Source organism: Ambystoma mexicanum, chromosome 4q (assembly GCF_040938575.1).
Source record: "Ambystoma mexicanum isolate Mex_15411 chromosome 4q, UKY_AmexF1_1, whole genome shotgun sequence".
Taxonomy (NCBI): Eukaryota; Metazoa; Chordata; class Amphibia; order Caudata; family Ambystomatidae; genus Ambystoma; species Ambystoma mexicanum.
The window spans coordinates 714,065,588-714,083,297 of record NC_090928.1 but is presented as its reverse complement, the minus strand read 5'-3'; the positions used below and the strand labels follow the sequence as shown (position 1 = coordinate 714,083,297).

Genomic DNA, 17,710 nt, shown 5'->3' with positions numbered 1-17,710 from the left:
GTCACCAGGTGCATGATGTCATTTCCACATCTGGCATTTTATTGAATTGACAAGCCTAAGTGTGTTGCCCTCTGAATGTTTCTCCCACTGTGAAATAAACATGTCGAGCTCACTGTTTTACCCCTACCATCATCAGGACACAAAGGCTGAGCAATGCACTGCAGAATAAATGTCACCAATCATGTTGCACATTAGCCAAACATGCAAAGACATTAAACAAGTAAACAAGACAGCCTGGTTGTTATTATCTTCCTTTCGTGCTACCCCTAACCTATTTTTAGAGATGGGAATCATGTGTGCACAGTTCATAAAAAAACATAGGGGACACCCATGAGCTCACAGTCCATTGCATAATCTTTATATGGATCTGAAGATGTTAGACTTCCCATGAAATGCCCAATAATTAAACGGATCTAGGCATTTGCAGCCTGCACCCTCTCATTGGAGTCTTTCCATGCAGATGTCTGCCTGGAAAGGGTGGTTAAATCAGTCTTTGTCTCACTCTTTAGTCCACAGCATATCTGGGGGCGTTTGTGTGCAGTTAGCAAGAACTCAATCTTTCAGTGACTTTTGACAAGAACAATAATGAAGTCCTTCAGTAGTGTCTCTAAAACACATGTTTTCATATTGTGGGTTGCTTCGCCTTCCTCGTGTTGTGTAACACTCAATGCAATCGTTTTCCCTCTTTTCCTCTGAGCCCAATCATCTTGTGGGGTTTCCCAAGACTTCTCCTTGTCAACAAAGCATGTTAGTCTCTATTTTAACACACTAGCAGGGAGAGTACTGAGGCAGGGCATGACTACGCTACTGCTTAGAGCTCTATCATCAGGTGGTGCATATTTCCTGGACTATCAGAAACGTGTGCATAAGTAAAGTAGTGACATGTCAACCCATCCCCCAAGCTAGCCTGTCTTTGCCCGATCCTTATGCAATGTTTGTTTCCAGTCTGGCAGTGTCATGCCTTTTTTGGGGTGCATGATGAGATGAGTTTCTCGCTCAAGCAAAGTCGTGTTTTGGTTGAGATTGCTGTTTTGGGAGATGCCGGTTGTCTTGGACATGTTGGGGGCTGGAAGAATGAGATGGTGCAGCACTGTGTGCATGGGATGATGTGGAAGAATGCCCTTAGTGTTGTGATGAAGCATGCAGCAGCTTGCTGGAGGAATCTCAGAGTGGCCCCTGGTGGCAGAAGGTATGGGTAAGTAGTCCTCCACGAGGGCTTTACAGAGTTGGCTATTGTCAGGTACAACACCCTGGTTTACCAACATCATCCGTAGCTTTAATCATGTCATCCAGCTCAAATGGTTACTCCCTATGGCCGCCATGCCCAGCTTTAAGAAATCAGCATTGACAATACAAATCTTAAACATGCTCTCTTTGTTTTACACAAATAACAACCATATGACACATATTACCGTTGCACGCGTTCCTTTCCATACACGCAGCCAAGACAGCGAACATGCTACCCCCTTTTCTGCGGTATTAGCATAATTGACCTAAAAACATTTGACCTAAAACATTTGATCACTTTCTTTTGACCTTATTTTTCGGTCAAATTAAATATATATATGGGATTAGGTTGAGGGCAATTGGGGGAGGGGTTGTCGGGGTCTCCCACGCATTTTAGACCAAAAAAGGTCAAGTAAATTTGATCAAATTTGATTAGGTCAAATGGTTTAAGTCAAATAGGCCCAAACCCTTTTCTACATGGATGGGCAGGATCTGGCAAACTTTAAACATCAATTAAATAAGGACATTTTTTTAACGTAATGTCATTTCAAGTCAGCACCTCTAGTAAAGCAAGCTATACCAATCCTTCATTCATTTGATAATTTAAATTGTGATATTTCAAATTGTCCCGTTTCACACTGACCTTTCAATGCTCGGATTCTAGGTTATCATGTATTACATTTATTAAGCGTAACAATGCAGCGCCTTTCATATAAACACGTGTTATATGTAGAATCAATAATGGGTGCCCATTACAAAATCAATATACACGGCCCCTAGATACCTGTCATCATCATCAGAAAGTGCAATGTGCATCATCAGTTACATTTATAAATCATTACTGACTAAAGTCTCAATTGCAATATATTGCACTGTGAACAGAAGGCACGGCAACTGTGCCCTGCTGGACCACAACTGCCCCTTCTCAATAATGGGCAAAACGTTTTTTATTCTGTAACAAACTACTAGGACCCGGAAGATGCCCTAGAATTGATGTGGGTTGGCAGGTACTACGAATAAAGCTTTCAACTATTGTGACATCACGCTAGTGGATTTGGCCCTACGAGAAAAGTGTTGCTCAACTTTAAGCACGATGTTAAAGAGGCACAATCTTGTCGCATGTCACAGATGCTGTGAGTAGGTGTTGCAAAATAAACAGGCTTAGAAGTGTAGTTGAGGAATTTCACACCAATGCACAAACGCTGCCCCTACCCCTTTCTGAGAGCAGGACTGGCCAGAGACACTCCATGGCAAAGCTGGAGAAGGCGCATATTTAATCCGTAAAAATGTGATTTAGGATGTCTATATTGTATCCTTTTTGTGGTAAATGTAGACACATTTGGTTGGTGGATTCTATCCCTTCATGTTCAGCATGTCTTGCTTTACATTCTTATGAGTAGAACAGACAACCTCACGCTGGAATGGTCCACATACCTGCTTGATATGTTCCCTTTTCTGATACTTTTCACTGTAATACTGCTCTTGTCGGAGATTCAGCAGCTGCTGCTGTTGCTGCTCCTTGAGTTCATTCAACTTCTGCGCCATCTCTGCGTCTAGTGAGGTCAGATCGTGTTCAATTGCAGATGAGCTATGATCGGGGCTGCTTGTTTCACATCTGAAAATGCAAAGAATGAATGGGTTTTGAATTGACTGAAAGGAACACAAGGATTCACTTTGCAATTAAATCTCTTGGTATGAGAAAAGGTGATCTGATTTGGATTTCAAGGCCTATGGACCGGTAACATTTCACAGGATTCGGACTGAACTTGCTTTAGGTCCGAATTCGGTTATTTGGAAGACCCAGAGAGATACTTGTGTTTCTTGTCTTTGCTGCCCAAATGTTAAGGAAGCAATTCTTCATGATACCATGTTCTGTGCAAACTGAGTGTGAGCAGGAGAAACATTGGAGTCAGCAGCGGGAAACCACAGATTGGTTATTTGAACTGTTATGAGTAGCTCCCAAGTATGAGGATACTGAGAGGAGAGGCGGTTAGCTCAATTGCTGTAAGTAAGGAGGGCAATGACTGGTGCCTTGTAGGAAGCAGGAAGTCGCAGAGGGTGGGTTTTTGAGACATTTGAATACGCTGGGGCCCATGGCCTTTCTCAGTGCTTGGATGACTGTAGAGATTCAGGGCCTGATTCACAGTCCGTTTTCCTATGGGATTGCGCTATTATAAAAGGCTTATAAACGCTTCCATGAATCAGGCCCTGATTGTTCTGAGCATGGCCCAGAAAGAGCGCAGCAGTATGCACAGCATGCTCAGAAGGTGACACGGGTGCTAAACGGAATACTCCATGCAGTAAAGGCAGCAAGGGGTGGAAGGATTGATGAGCAGCAGTATTTACCTATTCTAGAGTAAATGGAAGAGTGTCAGGTTGCAATTTCCAATCACTGATTTCGCGGGAGGACGGGGTAGAGCAGAGGACGTACAGATAGAAGAGAGTGATCAGAGGCTAATGGTTCAGCAAAGGGGGCAGATGAATTGTGTGCGAATGTGAGGAAGATAACAATAGGTGTGTTGACATGATTGTGCGTCAGCCGGTTAAAGTCAGGGTGATTGGAGTCCAGATGGACTTTGCAGGCCTTGGACTTGCACCAGTGCAAAGTCGTTGCAAAGTCACTTTGCACAGCAAAAATACCCTTTGCACCGCTCTATGAACCAGGGTGTTTGTTGGCAGTGCAAAGTGACTTTGCGCCGCACTAAAAATTAGTGAATCATAACCTAAGTATTTTATAGTCAATAAATCAATTGGAGTTGGAAAAGTTGTTAATTTGAATAATACTTTCCTCCTTTCCAATGTCTTCAGAATAGGTATGCTTTTGTATCTTGCATTGCCCATCATCTCTTCAAATGGTTAGGGCTTGAGGTCAACAAAGCAACCAAATACCTGCTTTACAAATACAGTCAAAGTACCTGCTGATCTTCTAATATCCCTCTTCCCCATTCCTTCCCTTGGTGCCCTACCAATGTCCGCTTGACTCTAGCGATTCCCTGGAGATAATCCCACTAGACTCCTGTGGGAAGATGGAAACAATCTGACTGAAAAAGGCAACTGCACCCCTCCCCGTAGTGACAAATGTACCACTGAGTCATTGTTCACCCTCCACTCATCCTCCCTGACACAAACCTCATTCCTCCAAATATAATTTTGAGCGTTTTTCTTTTTTCTGATCCTGTGGGATTATCTTTGGAAAGGTTTGCAATTCGTTAAAAAAACTATGTTGGCTTTCATTTCTGAAAAGCCTCAGTGCTGCAATGCAGAGTGGGAGATACATACATCGTTTCTGGATCGGGTCTGTCCAACTAAAAGGAAAAAAGCTAGTAGATGCATTCTAACCAAACCACCAAAAGGCGCATCTGCATGGGTTTGACGGTCTGATAGCACAGCAAGTAGAGCGCTCGCTTTGACATCTGTGCAGAGCCTGCTGACACAGGTTCAAATCCCGGCAGGGCCAAACTCAGCCTTTCATCCTTCTGAGATCGATAAATGAGCACCACACAGAGTGTGTAATAATAAGCAGCGCTCAGATGCCTGAGTGTTCGTAGCACTATATAAATGGTAAATTAATATTATTAAATTATTGTGTGTGCCCAACTTGTTTGGTATTTAGCACATACGTGCCCACTGATTTTTGTTGTGTACATGTCTAAAGGATGAACCTTTTCACCTATTACAAAATAAATTGACCTCGTCCCAAAACTGCTTTTTTCACGCTTAATAACGTTTAAGCTGTTGGACGAATTTTCTGCATAGTTTGCATTTTAGTGGGGGTCCATGCTGGACAATTAATTTGGAAACTTTCATCCAGACACACCTAACGAGTCCAAAGTTATTAGCAATAGATTGTTTGCAAAAGGCATTTGTCCATACTGTGGGGCGGAGACCACTGGCCTGTAATGTATATGTTCTTTAGTTTCTTTCACCAACTCCAAGTGGTTTGTATGAGAAAAATAGCATGCTTACGCTGGCACTGGCCATCTAGTGTGATCCGCATTTACCAATCAGCTAATAGCCTCCAAAAAGAGGCATTTAATGAACGACAGAGGCACATTTCTGTTTTCTATCTAGCTTCAAATGTTGCTGCACACTTCCACTCTCTGCAACGTATGACTGAGCCCAGAGTAAATTAATTCATCAAGCTCATTATACCAGGGAAACTGCTTCATTTCAAATGACTGCCTTGGAAAATTGGAAAAGTAGAAATCGTGTTGATGGAATTGCTCTGACAGGTGGAGTGCTGGCTCTCCCTCCAGAAATGGTACGTGCTTCAGTACAGCCTGCCATGGCAGCGCCATCAGGGGGTTTGGAGAAAGGAAACATAACATGTTTCACCTCTGCTGACTAACCCACGCATGTTCTGCATTATTCATGTGAGCTTTGACGAAGTTTATTTTTAACAATCTTCTTAATCTGGCCCGACAAAAAAAGAAGACACATATTGTGTGCCCTGCTTTGAAGATTTCAAAAAAGTAGTTCCATGCTGGACTGGTTGAACATCTTCAACTCACCCAAGGTGTTTGATTACACCGAATGTTGGCGCAGGGCTGCAATCGAGCAATCCCGTGATGTTATTTTATTAATGAACCTAAAAGACAACTGTGCACTCCTAGCAATGTGCAATCAGGCACGTTTCTCTTGCAGTTTGACTAGCTCCTCCATGGAAAGCGAAGGGATATAAAGTGTGGGGGAGGGGGAGAGGTTGAGGGGCGGAGGTCGTTCATTCAGCAGCAAAGCTGGATGTTCCAGGTCTACTTAGTTATCCTCCTGCATATTTCGCGAATAGAAAATGGACACTGCTTTGCCTTTCCCTGTGAGAATTGCATGAAATGGCAACAACTTCAGTGTAAGACGCGCGTGCTCATCATTGTCTAACAAATACAGATTCTGAGCAGGAAATATGGTAGGGTCAATGCGGCAGCGATTTACTCAATTGCACCATTTCACAAAATATGTATTTTCTTCTCACAGCTGAAAGGGGAGTCACAGATGAGCACAGTGAGATGCTAGCTTTGACTTGTGCACATCTGGGTTGGTTAGGGTGCATATGCGCAACAGCAGGTATGTGTGCATCATGTATTCATAAATGGCTGTACACTTGCATGCATGGCCATGCACAATGCACAAAAGCAACATTTATTCACCACATGCAAAAACAAAGCCCCCCTGAGCCTCTGCTCCCACAGGTATGTCTATCCCTATCCAGGGCAGACATGTATTTACTTCCACTTCTGCAATCTCTTCTCACATGGCCTTTAAAACCCCTCATGTGGAATTGCACTGCCAGCACCATCATGGATGCTGGAGGCCAAAGGATCTATTCGTGTCTGGCATACTGAACCCGCACCATTATATTAATAGGGGCTGGTCTATTCAGCATTGACACTGCCGCCTGAAAATTCATGAATGCAAAGACCACGTTTGTGAATAAAGCAGCAGTGGCCAAGGGCCTTAAGAATCAGTGACCTGTAAGAAATAGCATGATTTGCACCGTCTTGATATGTCCAATCTTTGTGAATAAAGCTCTATATATCAAGGAATATGACACCGAATCTGTTGAATGTCTTCATGACCATCAGTCTGGCTTCAGAGCTGCCAGAAGCATGGAAACCGCTCTCCTGAACATCCGTGAAGACCTGCTCTCCAACCTTGACTCTAACACCCCTTGCGTCCTCATCTTGCTTGCTCTCTCTTCTGACTTTGATACTGTCAACAATGCCATCGTGCTCAACTGTCTCCGTAATAACCGGTGTATCACTGGTCAGGCTCTGGCGTGGCTGACTTCTTTCTGATCGACCCTCCCATGTCCAACTTGGGTCCTTCCTCTCTGATATCTTCTTCTCTACCTGTGGTGTCCCAAAGGGATCTAACCGCTCTCCCTGGCTGTTCAACCAATACCTGGCACTCCTTGCCCACCGCATCGCCGCTATCTGTCCCAGTTTTCAGTGCTATGCGGATGATACCCAGCTCATCTTCAGGCTACCCTCAGCCTCCTCCTCTCCTTCACTCATCTCTGACTGCCTGTCTGTCATCCAGGGGTGGTGTGCTGCCAATGTCCTCTGCCTTAATGCCAGTAAGACTGAGATTCTACTCATCGGCACACCCACTCCCTCCTTCCCTGCAGCTCTCTGGCCGGCCTCTCTTGGCCCTCTTCCTACTCCCAACTCCAAGGCTAAAAACCTTGGATCATCTTCGACACCACACTCTCCTTCTCTCCTCATATCTCCAACGTCTCTAAAAAGTCACACTACCAGCTACACCTCCTCAGAGGTATTCTTCCTTTCCTCTCCTTCTCCCAGAGGCTCACTGTCTCCAGAGCCCTGGTTCTCTCTAGGCTGGACCTTTGTAACAGCCTATATCTAAATCTGCCTGCCTCCTCTCTCCGCCCTCTGCAACTTATCCAGAACAGGACTGCGAGACTTTTCATTGGCCTCAAGCCCAGGGATCGTATCTCTCCAGGACTGAAATCTCTGCATTGGCTCCCAGTGGCAGCGAGGATTAAGTTCAATACCCTCTGCATTGTCACAAGGCCTTCTGGGGCCGCAATACCTTCTACTCGCTCTTCCTAAATATCTTCCTTCTCGAGCTCTTCACTCATCCGCCTCCAACTCCCTCAGGGTCAGTCGCTTCTCCAAGCAATGATTTGGTGGTAGATCTCTCTCTTCGGCAAGGGCCTCCTTCTGGAACAGCCTCCCTGCCTCCCTGAAACTTGAGGAGAACCATCTCCAGTTCCGGAAGCACCTCAAAACCTTCCTCTTTGCTTCTGCTTTCTCTCCCCTTCTCCCCTGCCGAATTCCTGGCTTAAACTGCACTGGTTACCTGGCCACCCTTTCTGTTCTCGGGTGAGGCCCCTGCCAGTTGCACACCTGCATTGCCCCCCCGGCAACCCCTGCACCTGGCGACTGGTTCTGTATCCCTACAGTCCCCCTACCAACACTTATGCCTGCACTTACCTCGCACTTGCCACCAGTTGGCCTTTCTATGTATCTTATTTATTCTTCTCTCCTATGTAGTGCACTTTCCCCTCTCCCTTCCCCCTCGCACTTTTCCCTTTCCCCTCCCATGCACTTGCGCAATCTGAATGACACCTGGCCTAGTAGGATCGTTGTCTGTCTTCCCTTTGTTCCCCCTCCCTGCCTCATCGCGCCTTGAAACACTTGTGTATAGGCGCGTTATAATGCCTTATCATATCATATAATCTTCTTCTTCTTCTTCTTCTTCTTCTTCTTCTTCTTCTTCTTCTTCTTCTTCTTTTTCTTCTTCTCTCAATGGAACAATGTATTAAGGGGAAGCACTCAGGGATCACAAGTAGGGTGTAGGCGTAGCAGAGGAACTGGGTTGGATAGGTGGAGCAGGGGATGTGTGAACTCCTAAAGGGGAGAATGGGTTAAGTGGAGTGATCACGATTGGTGAGATTACTTTAAAGGGTAGGATATTTAGGTCCTTCCTGAAGTGTACGATGGAGGTGACCAGTTTTATCTGCATTGGTAACTTGATCCTGAGACTGGGTGCAAAGCAGGAATATGCCTATCTCCTGTGTTTCCCTCTTGTAGTCGTTGCTTTTACAGCCTGGCAATGTTGTGACTTCTGGCGCTGCACTTGCAGGTGCAGATGGTATCTTTCTCAGCCAGTCAAGGCATTGTGTGGGTTGTGACTGCTTTGTGGGGGATACTGACAGTCTTCAACATGATGTGTGCTTCAAGGGATAGCAAGTGCCACTCCCTGGTGATGAGGGTAATATGGTACCATAGGAGGTCTCCTCCTCCTTCTCCTCCTCCTCCTCCTCACCATCCCCCTCCTCCTCCTCTTCCTCTTCCTCCTCCTCATCTTCCTCCTCCTCCTCCTCCTCCTCCTCCTCCGGTGCTGGCAGCAGGCAGTGTGCAAGAAAGCCACACCTTAAGGTCTTGTCCTTCCACAATAGGTATTTCTGAGAATCAGAAACATACCATGTCTTTAAATCGGCCTAACTAGACAGCTGTCAATTTCTTTAAAAAATAAAGACATTACTAAGAAATATGTTTTGTTTAGTTGCAACATCAAATACTTTTTTAAGGATAATACTTTTTTAATGATAATACTTTTTTAATGATAATGCAGATATTATTTGTATGTATATATGGGATATATAAAGTGCAAACCTAGCTGGGAAAACCCTAATACTGTACATAGGAGGTGCAACCAGGGGGTTACAGGCAAAAAGCGCGGGGCTAGCAGAGCTCGGAGCAAGAGAAGGATATCTCTGGGAGAGGATATGATTGGTACGGTTCAGTGGATCGATTATCTCTTGTAGTATTTCATTGTAAGAATTTAATTGTAAGATAATCACAATAGTATGATTTCATTATAGTACCCCTGCAGTGGTCGAAGTAGGTGGAGCGGTTGGGAACGGTGCCTCGCCTGCTTTTAAAAAAGTTGTAATCTTATTTTAAAAGGAAAATGTTCCAGAATGGTTTAGTTTTAAACTGTAGGAAGAAGTTGAAACTTGTACATCAGTGCACAGATCTGAACGTTCCCTTAAACAGCAGATGTGTGTGTGTTTGGGTATTTGGATTGCGCGTGGGAGGAGGTGTGGCGCTGGGGTTTGTGGGGAGCGGGGACGTGAGAGCAGGGAGCATAGTTCCACTACTTTCGTACACTTCACCCACTGCCTCACTGTTATCACTGAATATGTAATCCACACGTACTGGCAGGAACTGAAGCTCATTAGACATAGATGTGGTCCTTTACTCTGTGCGAAGGCACCCAGATGTGTAAACTCACAGGCAGACTAGGTTTTCAAAAACAAAACACAGTGTCTCTAACCAGTCCAACATTTTGCAGATTTCAAGTAACCTATTCACACATTCAAAAGGAATGTACTCTGCTTTGTGCCATTATATAGAATTGTGAACAGGAAATAAGAACATTTAAAATATATTATAATTTTCAATGACTTGCAAGCAAAAAAGCCCTCACTGACTTGCAATGTCCGTATTACCGATGTAACTTTCTATACTTATACTTAGGTAAATTAATCAAATGGACTTCCCTGTTGCTGCCTGTGCTATCCAGCTCTGCAGGAAGCACTCACTCTCAATACTGACCAGCAAAAAACTGTATTCTGCTGTCATATACTAAACATATACACTGTTTTTCATGCGTTGTGGATAACTGCAACTCCACCAACAGGTCTCCTGGTGATTGTCCTGAAAGTGTATATCTTTGGTCCCCTTCTGTTCAATCTCTAGACTTTCTCTCTCAGAAAGAACATCTATTCCTTTCAACTCTATTGGATTAGCTGATAATGCATGTTCTTCTCCTTTCGGTCTTTTCAGGCCTCGCTTACAAAGTTCAAACTAATGGAAAGAACACGCTTCAAACATTGGCACATCCTGTAAAGTTTCTTATCAATGTGTTCTATATTCTTTGCAGACTTTTTAAGCGCCTCAACTTGCAAGCGTTTCAGCCATCAATGTAAATGTAGCATGCAGATTTCCTTTCAGCAGCTGGCAAACAAAACAGCAATTGTTAAATATTTCATCCTTACTTAACATCTGGGAAATGTGTGCGGTACAAAGAACAAAAAGCACTTTGCCACAGGCCGAATTCTGTTGATTTCATTGCTTACACTTCAATAGTTGCGAATCCTAAACACTATGAATAAAAAATACAATCCAGTGTTTACGACAAACTTGGTTGGACAAATGTAAGGGATGTCATGCTATAATTTGACAAATGTAACATCATGGGATTATTAAAATTATATCCAGCCATAATCTAGTAATTATAATACTACTTGAAAAAAAACACTTTTTTGCATTTGTATGCCATTTGCTCATAGTGTAGAGTAGGGGGTTGAGTTTCACAGCCGGCCACTTTACCTTTTCTTGCTGTCCCGTTTGGCGGATTTTTCTAAGACGGCCCTGCGTCTTAGGTAGTCGTTCTGAATCTCATTGTACTTGGCGGTGTGTTCTTTGATGAGATCAGTGGTTTTCTTGTGGTGTCTCTTGACGAGGTCCTTCATTTCCTTGTAATGCTTCTTCTGGAGCTTGACAAACGATTTCTGCTGTTTGAGCTCCTCTATCGTCTGGGCTTCTACCTCTGCAATGAGCAGTGACAACAGCTGCTTACACATCCTCTTCTCGTCAAGACATTAAAAAAAAACAATTGCAGGAATGATTTTGTGAAGAGGATTGTTATGGCACGTGTACGGTATTGATGCTTATCGCGAAAGTAAATCGGGAGAGCGAATCAACACATCAGTGACATGTGTTCTTACGTGTTGAAAAATGTGCATTGGTTTAGTACTTCACAAAAACATGCATTTGACTGGAGAAATTAAGACCCTCTTTTCAAATATTAATCAGGGTCAAACAAGGAGTAATGCTTTCACCCTTTGATTTGCCTCTGCGCCATTTTCCAGCACTAGCAAGGCAGAGAAGGGGCCGAGAGCACAGGTGAGATTTCAGCCATGTTGACCTCCGCTGTCTTGTCAGCACATTGTGTTATAGGCCTGCATGAGAGTTTCATGCACGTGTAAAACGAATGCATTCCTACGTAATCCACCTCAGTGTTCCACCTGATAACGACCAAGCAGATTGCACAGGACTGCATTAGCAAACGCAGCCTACAAAGTGTCATTTGTAGGAGATGTTTACTTTTTCACAAGAAAGAGAGGAAAATGAAAGCGCAAAAGTGAGTTTGCCTCTCTTTACTCTTTCCATCTCTCATCTCCTTCTGAATGTTTAGAATTGAATGCAGGGAACCCCAAAGCACGGAAGTGCAAATGTTGTTGGTCCCATGCATGCAGTTTACAATTATAAAAATGTCCCTGTAAATGTACACTTCAGTCTTTCTAGCTACAAAATGATAGTTTACATTCAGTGACATGACTGGGCAGTGCAGGTAAAGACATGACACAGATATGCAGCCTTTCCCAACTTCTAGGAGCAACACAATGTGCATTCAAGTATGTGTACATAATGTGCAAAGAAGTGAATGCGGCAGTGTCTAAACAACAGGAAAAAACGAGATCTAAGGAGAACTTGATTATCTCTAAAATTATGAAACACTTTAAGAACAGGTAGATGTGGCCAAACCACATAAAAATGAGACTGATTCTGAAGATCACGCCTGCATAAGGAGTTGGCAATGGACCACTTGAGTCAGCAATGTGGGTCTGGAAGAACACTTGGTGCAGACAATCTTCAATAGCTCTATTAAGATGCAGAACAATCTTCTGTAATCAGAAAGAACGATGGGCAATTTGCTATGTGATGTGTGCCCCTCTTTCTAACTAAATGCTGATTTGGACTTTTTCTGGATACACCATGTGGTGTTGTACCACTTGCGTGAGAGAAGCCATGGAGATCTTTCATTTTAGGGACCACAGGAATCATGTCTGTTTTACTCCAAATCAGACCACTAAGTTTTATATTAGTAGGAAGAACTCAGTTTGAGGAGGGGTCTTGCAAGGATTCATTGAGTCCAGTGTCGAACATCATATATCTGTCCAGACTGGAGCCTGTATTACAGGTTCAAGTAGTGATGCTATCATGAGATGCAATCCGTAGCAATCAGTCAAGTTGATTAATTGTCCTCCGTTTTTTTTCCTGGTTCCATAGTACATGTTATGTATGTTCACTAATGTTAATTCTCTATGGGTACCTAAAAGGAGGTGTTGCTTTTTGCACTTTCTTAATCTGCAGGCTCATGGAAGATGTTTAGAAAATGTTTCACATCCGTACGTACCATTAGCATTCTAGTTTAGCAGTTTCTCTTTCGGTTTCACAACTAGAATATACATTATTTTGTGGCGAAATATATTATCTGATTTTAATTATTTTAATTAGTTTTAGGTTTGCTACTTCATCTATATTTATGATGGTGTCCATTTCCCGGTTTTCAGAGTGCCTCTGGGATGATGTTATCTGTGAGGCTGTATTTATCTTGTTTGATGTTGTGTGGGTGACAGTGAGAATTAATTAATATATGCCGCTAATCAGGATGTCTTGAGTTACAGTGTTTCATTATGATTCTCGCTTCTCCAGCTGCCTGTGTGTCTATTCATGTCAAGAATTGAATCATAATTGTCCTCATATGTATTCATTGTATACATACATGTCTGAGTGTGTGACCACTGGATTGAGTGTATTACAACACATCTTGGTGAACCTCCTGCATGCATTCTGAGTGGGATTAGAGTGTCTACCACATTGGGAGATTCTGCATTATTGTACTATCTGGCATGAACTTAAGGTCATGTAGAAGAAGGATTTAGAGAACTCATACTTCAGTATAATTCTGGGTATTCTATGACCCGTTCAAAGATCTGATTGTGATCATCTTGATTGTTTTGGGCTTCTGCATTTATCGACAATGGTTTAGAAGTGCAACAAGTTGCTAGACCACTGAATATGCAGTAACTGTATAATTAGCTTCAGACACATTTCTTTGTTGATTTTTAGCAATTATCATTTAGGGAGGGAATGAGTATGGTTTGAATTTTCTTTGGCCCTGAACCAAGGCTCCTACCAAATTGCATCTTTCATAACCACACAGAAAGAGAGAACAATACACTTATCATGCCTAAGATTAACCAACAACCCTTGTGGCACTTGGTACACTGGAGGTAGGTACCATTTTTGTCAAACTAAACATTTTTACTAGGACCTGCCTCAGGGTTTAATCCAGCAAGAACTATACTTTGGATGCCTAATCCTTCAGATTTAAACATGCTAGCAGGCTTCAGAGTGAACATATTCTTGGGTATATATTAAGGAAACCGGTTTGTCAATATCAAAATGGGCCTCTATTCTAAAGGCATCAAAGCTGCAGAAAGGCTTTGGTATTATACATACATTTAGTTATTTTGGTGCAGATATGAATTGTGTAGATATTTTGGACATGATATGTTTGCATGTCCTTTCCGATTTGTGATTAGCTGATGCAGGTAAATGCTCTCATTAAAGGTGAGGGGTTTTGACCAGTTCCTCATGTGATTCTTTCTGCATGTCGAGTCTTGTTAGAAGGCTTCATTTTCTTTAGATAACCACACTATCATCAGGGAAAGGTAACGGGTGCCCAACATTATCCGTAGCCCTAATTCAAGACAGATTTGCCGACAACAGAAAACAAATAACAATACCAGCACAGTAGTGTTTTCAGGCAAACCTAAACTAATAATATACAGTAAAAAAAAAAGCCTTCACTTAATTATGATGCTCAAAAATCTTGGTGCTATGTCTATTTTATTGTTCTTGCACATGTTAATTTCTTCAGTGTGACTGCAGAGATTGTGGCAATAAATAAACTAGGATAGATTTGTCAGTGGTTCTTTGTACTGAAAAGGTGGGCAAGTGGGAAAAAGAAAATGGCCAAGGGAGGTCAGAACTGCTGCTACTTAGTCACCCTCTTAACAAGCACATCATGAGCATGTTTTCTGCATCATGCCCCCAAATGCTAGTGCCCAACCTTCTGCAGTTCCAAAGAATGTCTCACAGTAATTCCCATGTGTTGTGGGCAATGGGCAGAGCCATGTATCTGGGTCTGTTGTCAGCTCTACTACATTTCGAGTGAGTACAGTGGGGTTGGAGGCCAGGACACACATCATTTGCATGGCCCTGGCTACCAACACCACCAGTGTGCATGCTTGAATGTTTGCTTGGCAACCAGCTGCTTCAGTGGTTGTCTGACTCCTATGGTATTTTCCAGTGCAGGTTCTGGAACCACCTCTGCAATAACAAGAATATATGAAAGAAAATGTCAACACACAACATTTAGCAGAAGATGCCCTTCAGAGCTAAACAGATACAATTACTCATTATTTCAGACTCATGTCTAATACACAGTGAATGTAGGATTCATTGTGAGCAATGCTGCTCGTATCAACTTGTCCATGGTGAGATAGTGAGATATTAACTAATAGCTGTCCTGTAGCACATATTTTCATATTTATATTCCCCTCCAATCGTGGAGCTGAACTCCAAACTTGATTGGAAGCCTTGTGCAGTCCTCAAAGAAGTATCTATGCAGCTCAACCACATTGATTTTCTGACCATCAGACTAAAGCCTGTTCATATGTAACACAGGTGGATAATGTTAACTCCACCATGGTCGTGTGTGTCAGTGAGGGAAGACTGGCAACTCCCCTTAGATGAAACTGAAAGGGTCAATATTCAGGCCCATGGGTGCCTCGGGCCAGCTCTATAACTTCTGATTGCTACATTCTCGCAGGATTCTTGATAAAAGGCCAGATATGCGCTCCCAGGCTCATGGATCTGTCTCGTTATTCAACACCATCCATACATACATATACAGTTCGAGAGAGAGAAATTAAAACATTGCTACATGAACTGCACACTGAGATAAGTCAAGCAGCCTCATTTCCCTTTGATGCATACACATGTTTATAAACCTTCTGGGTAGAGGCACGGTGCGCATCATGGAGGGACAGCTTTAGGCCCCCGGACTGCCCGAGTCATTGGAGATCTGCCCACTTAATGTCCACACCAACAGATGATTATGTAGGTATGACTGAATACACATTACAGGGATATCTAGGCTCTCTTGGGAAATGGATATACCATTTGGTTGCCACCTCCATCTTTCTGCTAAGCAAGAACCAGGATATTCTCTAACAACATAGATAACCAGACATTGTCCATGGCTCCCTCTTTTTGTGATGCTCTGCCTAAAGGTATAACCATAATGATCACTGTTTCCCTCTCTTTGTGTGTCTTGAACAATCATAGAGAATAAGAAAAAGGGGCGGGGGCAAGCATAGACAAATGCGATTTAGTACATATGTGAAAACATTACCCCAGCTGAAATATTAGTTTGGCCAGAGCTCTTAAATGAGAGCTACTGATTGCTGAAGTAAGATTGTATTAACATTGTATCTGTTCACATTACCACTGCCTTGTTTCTAAAAAAGTGCCCACAACATGTGAGATAGATGATGACTGCTGCCAATTACTTCAAGTTCAAGCAATGAAAGTTCTCCCTATTTGAATTCAAAGCAGAGTGCTGATCTGCATCTGCTGCTGGGATCAGTGATGGTGTCATCAGAAGTGGTACATCCTTTGACAAGTTCTCTAAAATCAACCTCCATTATAAATCCGCTTGCTCTCTGTGAATAATGGACTTTGATCGTTATAAAATGGTCACTGGACTGCCAGAAATGAAGTAGGTTTCTTTATTGTGGTCTAAAATTAAGTCTTGCCAATGGAACCATGAAGATGGAGACCACCTAAAAACATTCTACCGACTAAAGAAACGTACTCGAACATTTTACTGGGTAAGATCCAAATGACACTTGACTCATACATTCTATGGATACAGAGTAGGAGACACAAAAGATGGTGTCTTCCCTCTGAATCATTTGGAATTAGACCTAGGAATGATTTGAATAAACTATCCACAGTTCTTGTGGACTGTAACTAGATAATAACAATCCTAGACGAACAGTAGTGCCTGGCGTCCATGTTTCCAAGCTCCTTGCTAAGAGTAACTCCAAGAGAGGGCACCGAGTGCCAGAGTTTAGCTCTTCTCACCTTACAGATAAGAAACCCCTTCAGAGTCCCTTGCCCCACCCATGAGAGTGTAATGGAGAGTCGTCAAACATTCTCTGTGTGCTGATGCTACATTATTATTCAGCATGAAGTCCTTCCTGCAACCGCCCCATCAATTGTGATCTTACTCCCCTGGGTTTTAGACTTGTGAGCATATAGAGTACCTCTGATAGATTAACAGATGCCACTTGCCAAACAGGCACCTTTGCTTGGACTGCTACGCCAACTCCAGCTCTAGGCTAGACATGATTCAGAATTGCATGAGTCGACCCTTCACATGCCATGGGTTGTCAACCAAAGAGTACTGAAAAAACAGCCAGAAGCATGGTGGAATGAAGCCGATTCTTTGGCTTCTCATAGAAGGAGGACACAGTGCTGACAGGATAGAAGATAGCATTAAGCTGTGGGGTGGGTGCTTGTCTAAGGAGTTGCACTCACCTCAAGTGATGTCAGGACTGGAATGGAATGGAAAAGAAGAGGAAGTAACTGAAAGCAGTGATGTACAATATGCCAGTAGCCATTTCTCTATAGGAGCATCCTATATGTGCCAACTATGGATGTTCCTCAACCAGTATTTCAGAATGATCACCAAATGTATAGTCAACCAATCAGCAGTACTCACTGTGGAGCACTTAGGCCTTCCATGCCCTCTGGGAATTATAAAAGCTCTATGAATTGACAGAAGCCTATATTTCGGGTAAAGCAACGCTTGTAATCATGCAGATTATCTGTGCCCACAATTAGAGTTCATAGTTAAGGAAATGGTACATCGTTTGGATTATATATTACCTGTCAGGACGCTATGAATAAGGTCTTCTGATTTTGCTGGAACAGTTACAGAACCTAAGAAACAAAATGCAGAGTTAATAACAGGCTTTAGGTTTTTTGCATTTCATAATGTATGGTTATATTTCATTTTTTGTTATAGTAGC

At 42.9% G+C, this 17,710-nt stretch overlaps 1 protein-coding gene across 11 annotated transcripts in view; it reads right to left on the bottom strand.

Moving 5' to 3' along the window:
- PLCB1 (phospholipase C beta 1) overlaps positions 1–17,710 on the bottom strand; it is a 3,004,223-nt gene that overhangs the window by 634,348 nt on the left and 2,352,165 nt on the right. For all 11 annotated transcript variants that reach the window (XM_069608284.1, XM_069608285.1, XM_069608286.1 and 8 more), the window contains 3 exons: positions 17,568–17,621; positions 11,088–11,307; positions 2,662–2,842 (listed from right to left, as the gene is read on the bottom strand). In XM_069608284.1, the coding sequence (XP_069464385.1) occupies positions 2,662–2,842; positions 11,088–11,307; positions 17,568–17,621 (455 nt within the window). The remainder of the gene's footprint in view (positions 1–2,661; positions 2,843–11,087; positions 11,308–17,567; positions 17,622–17,710) is intronic.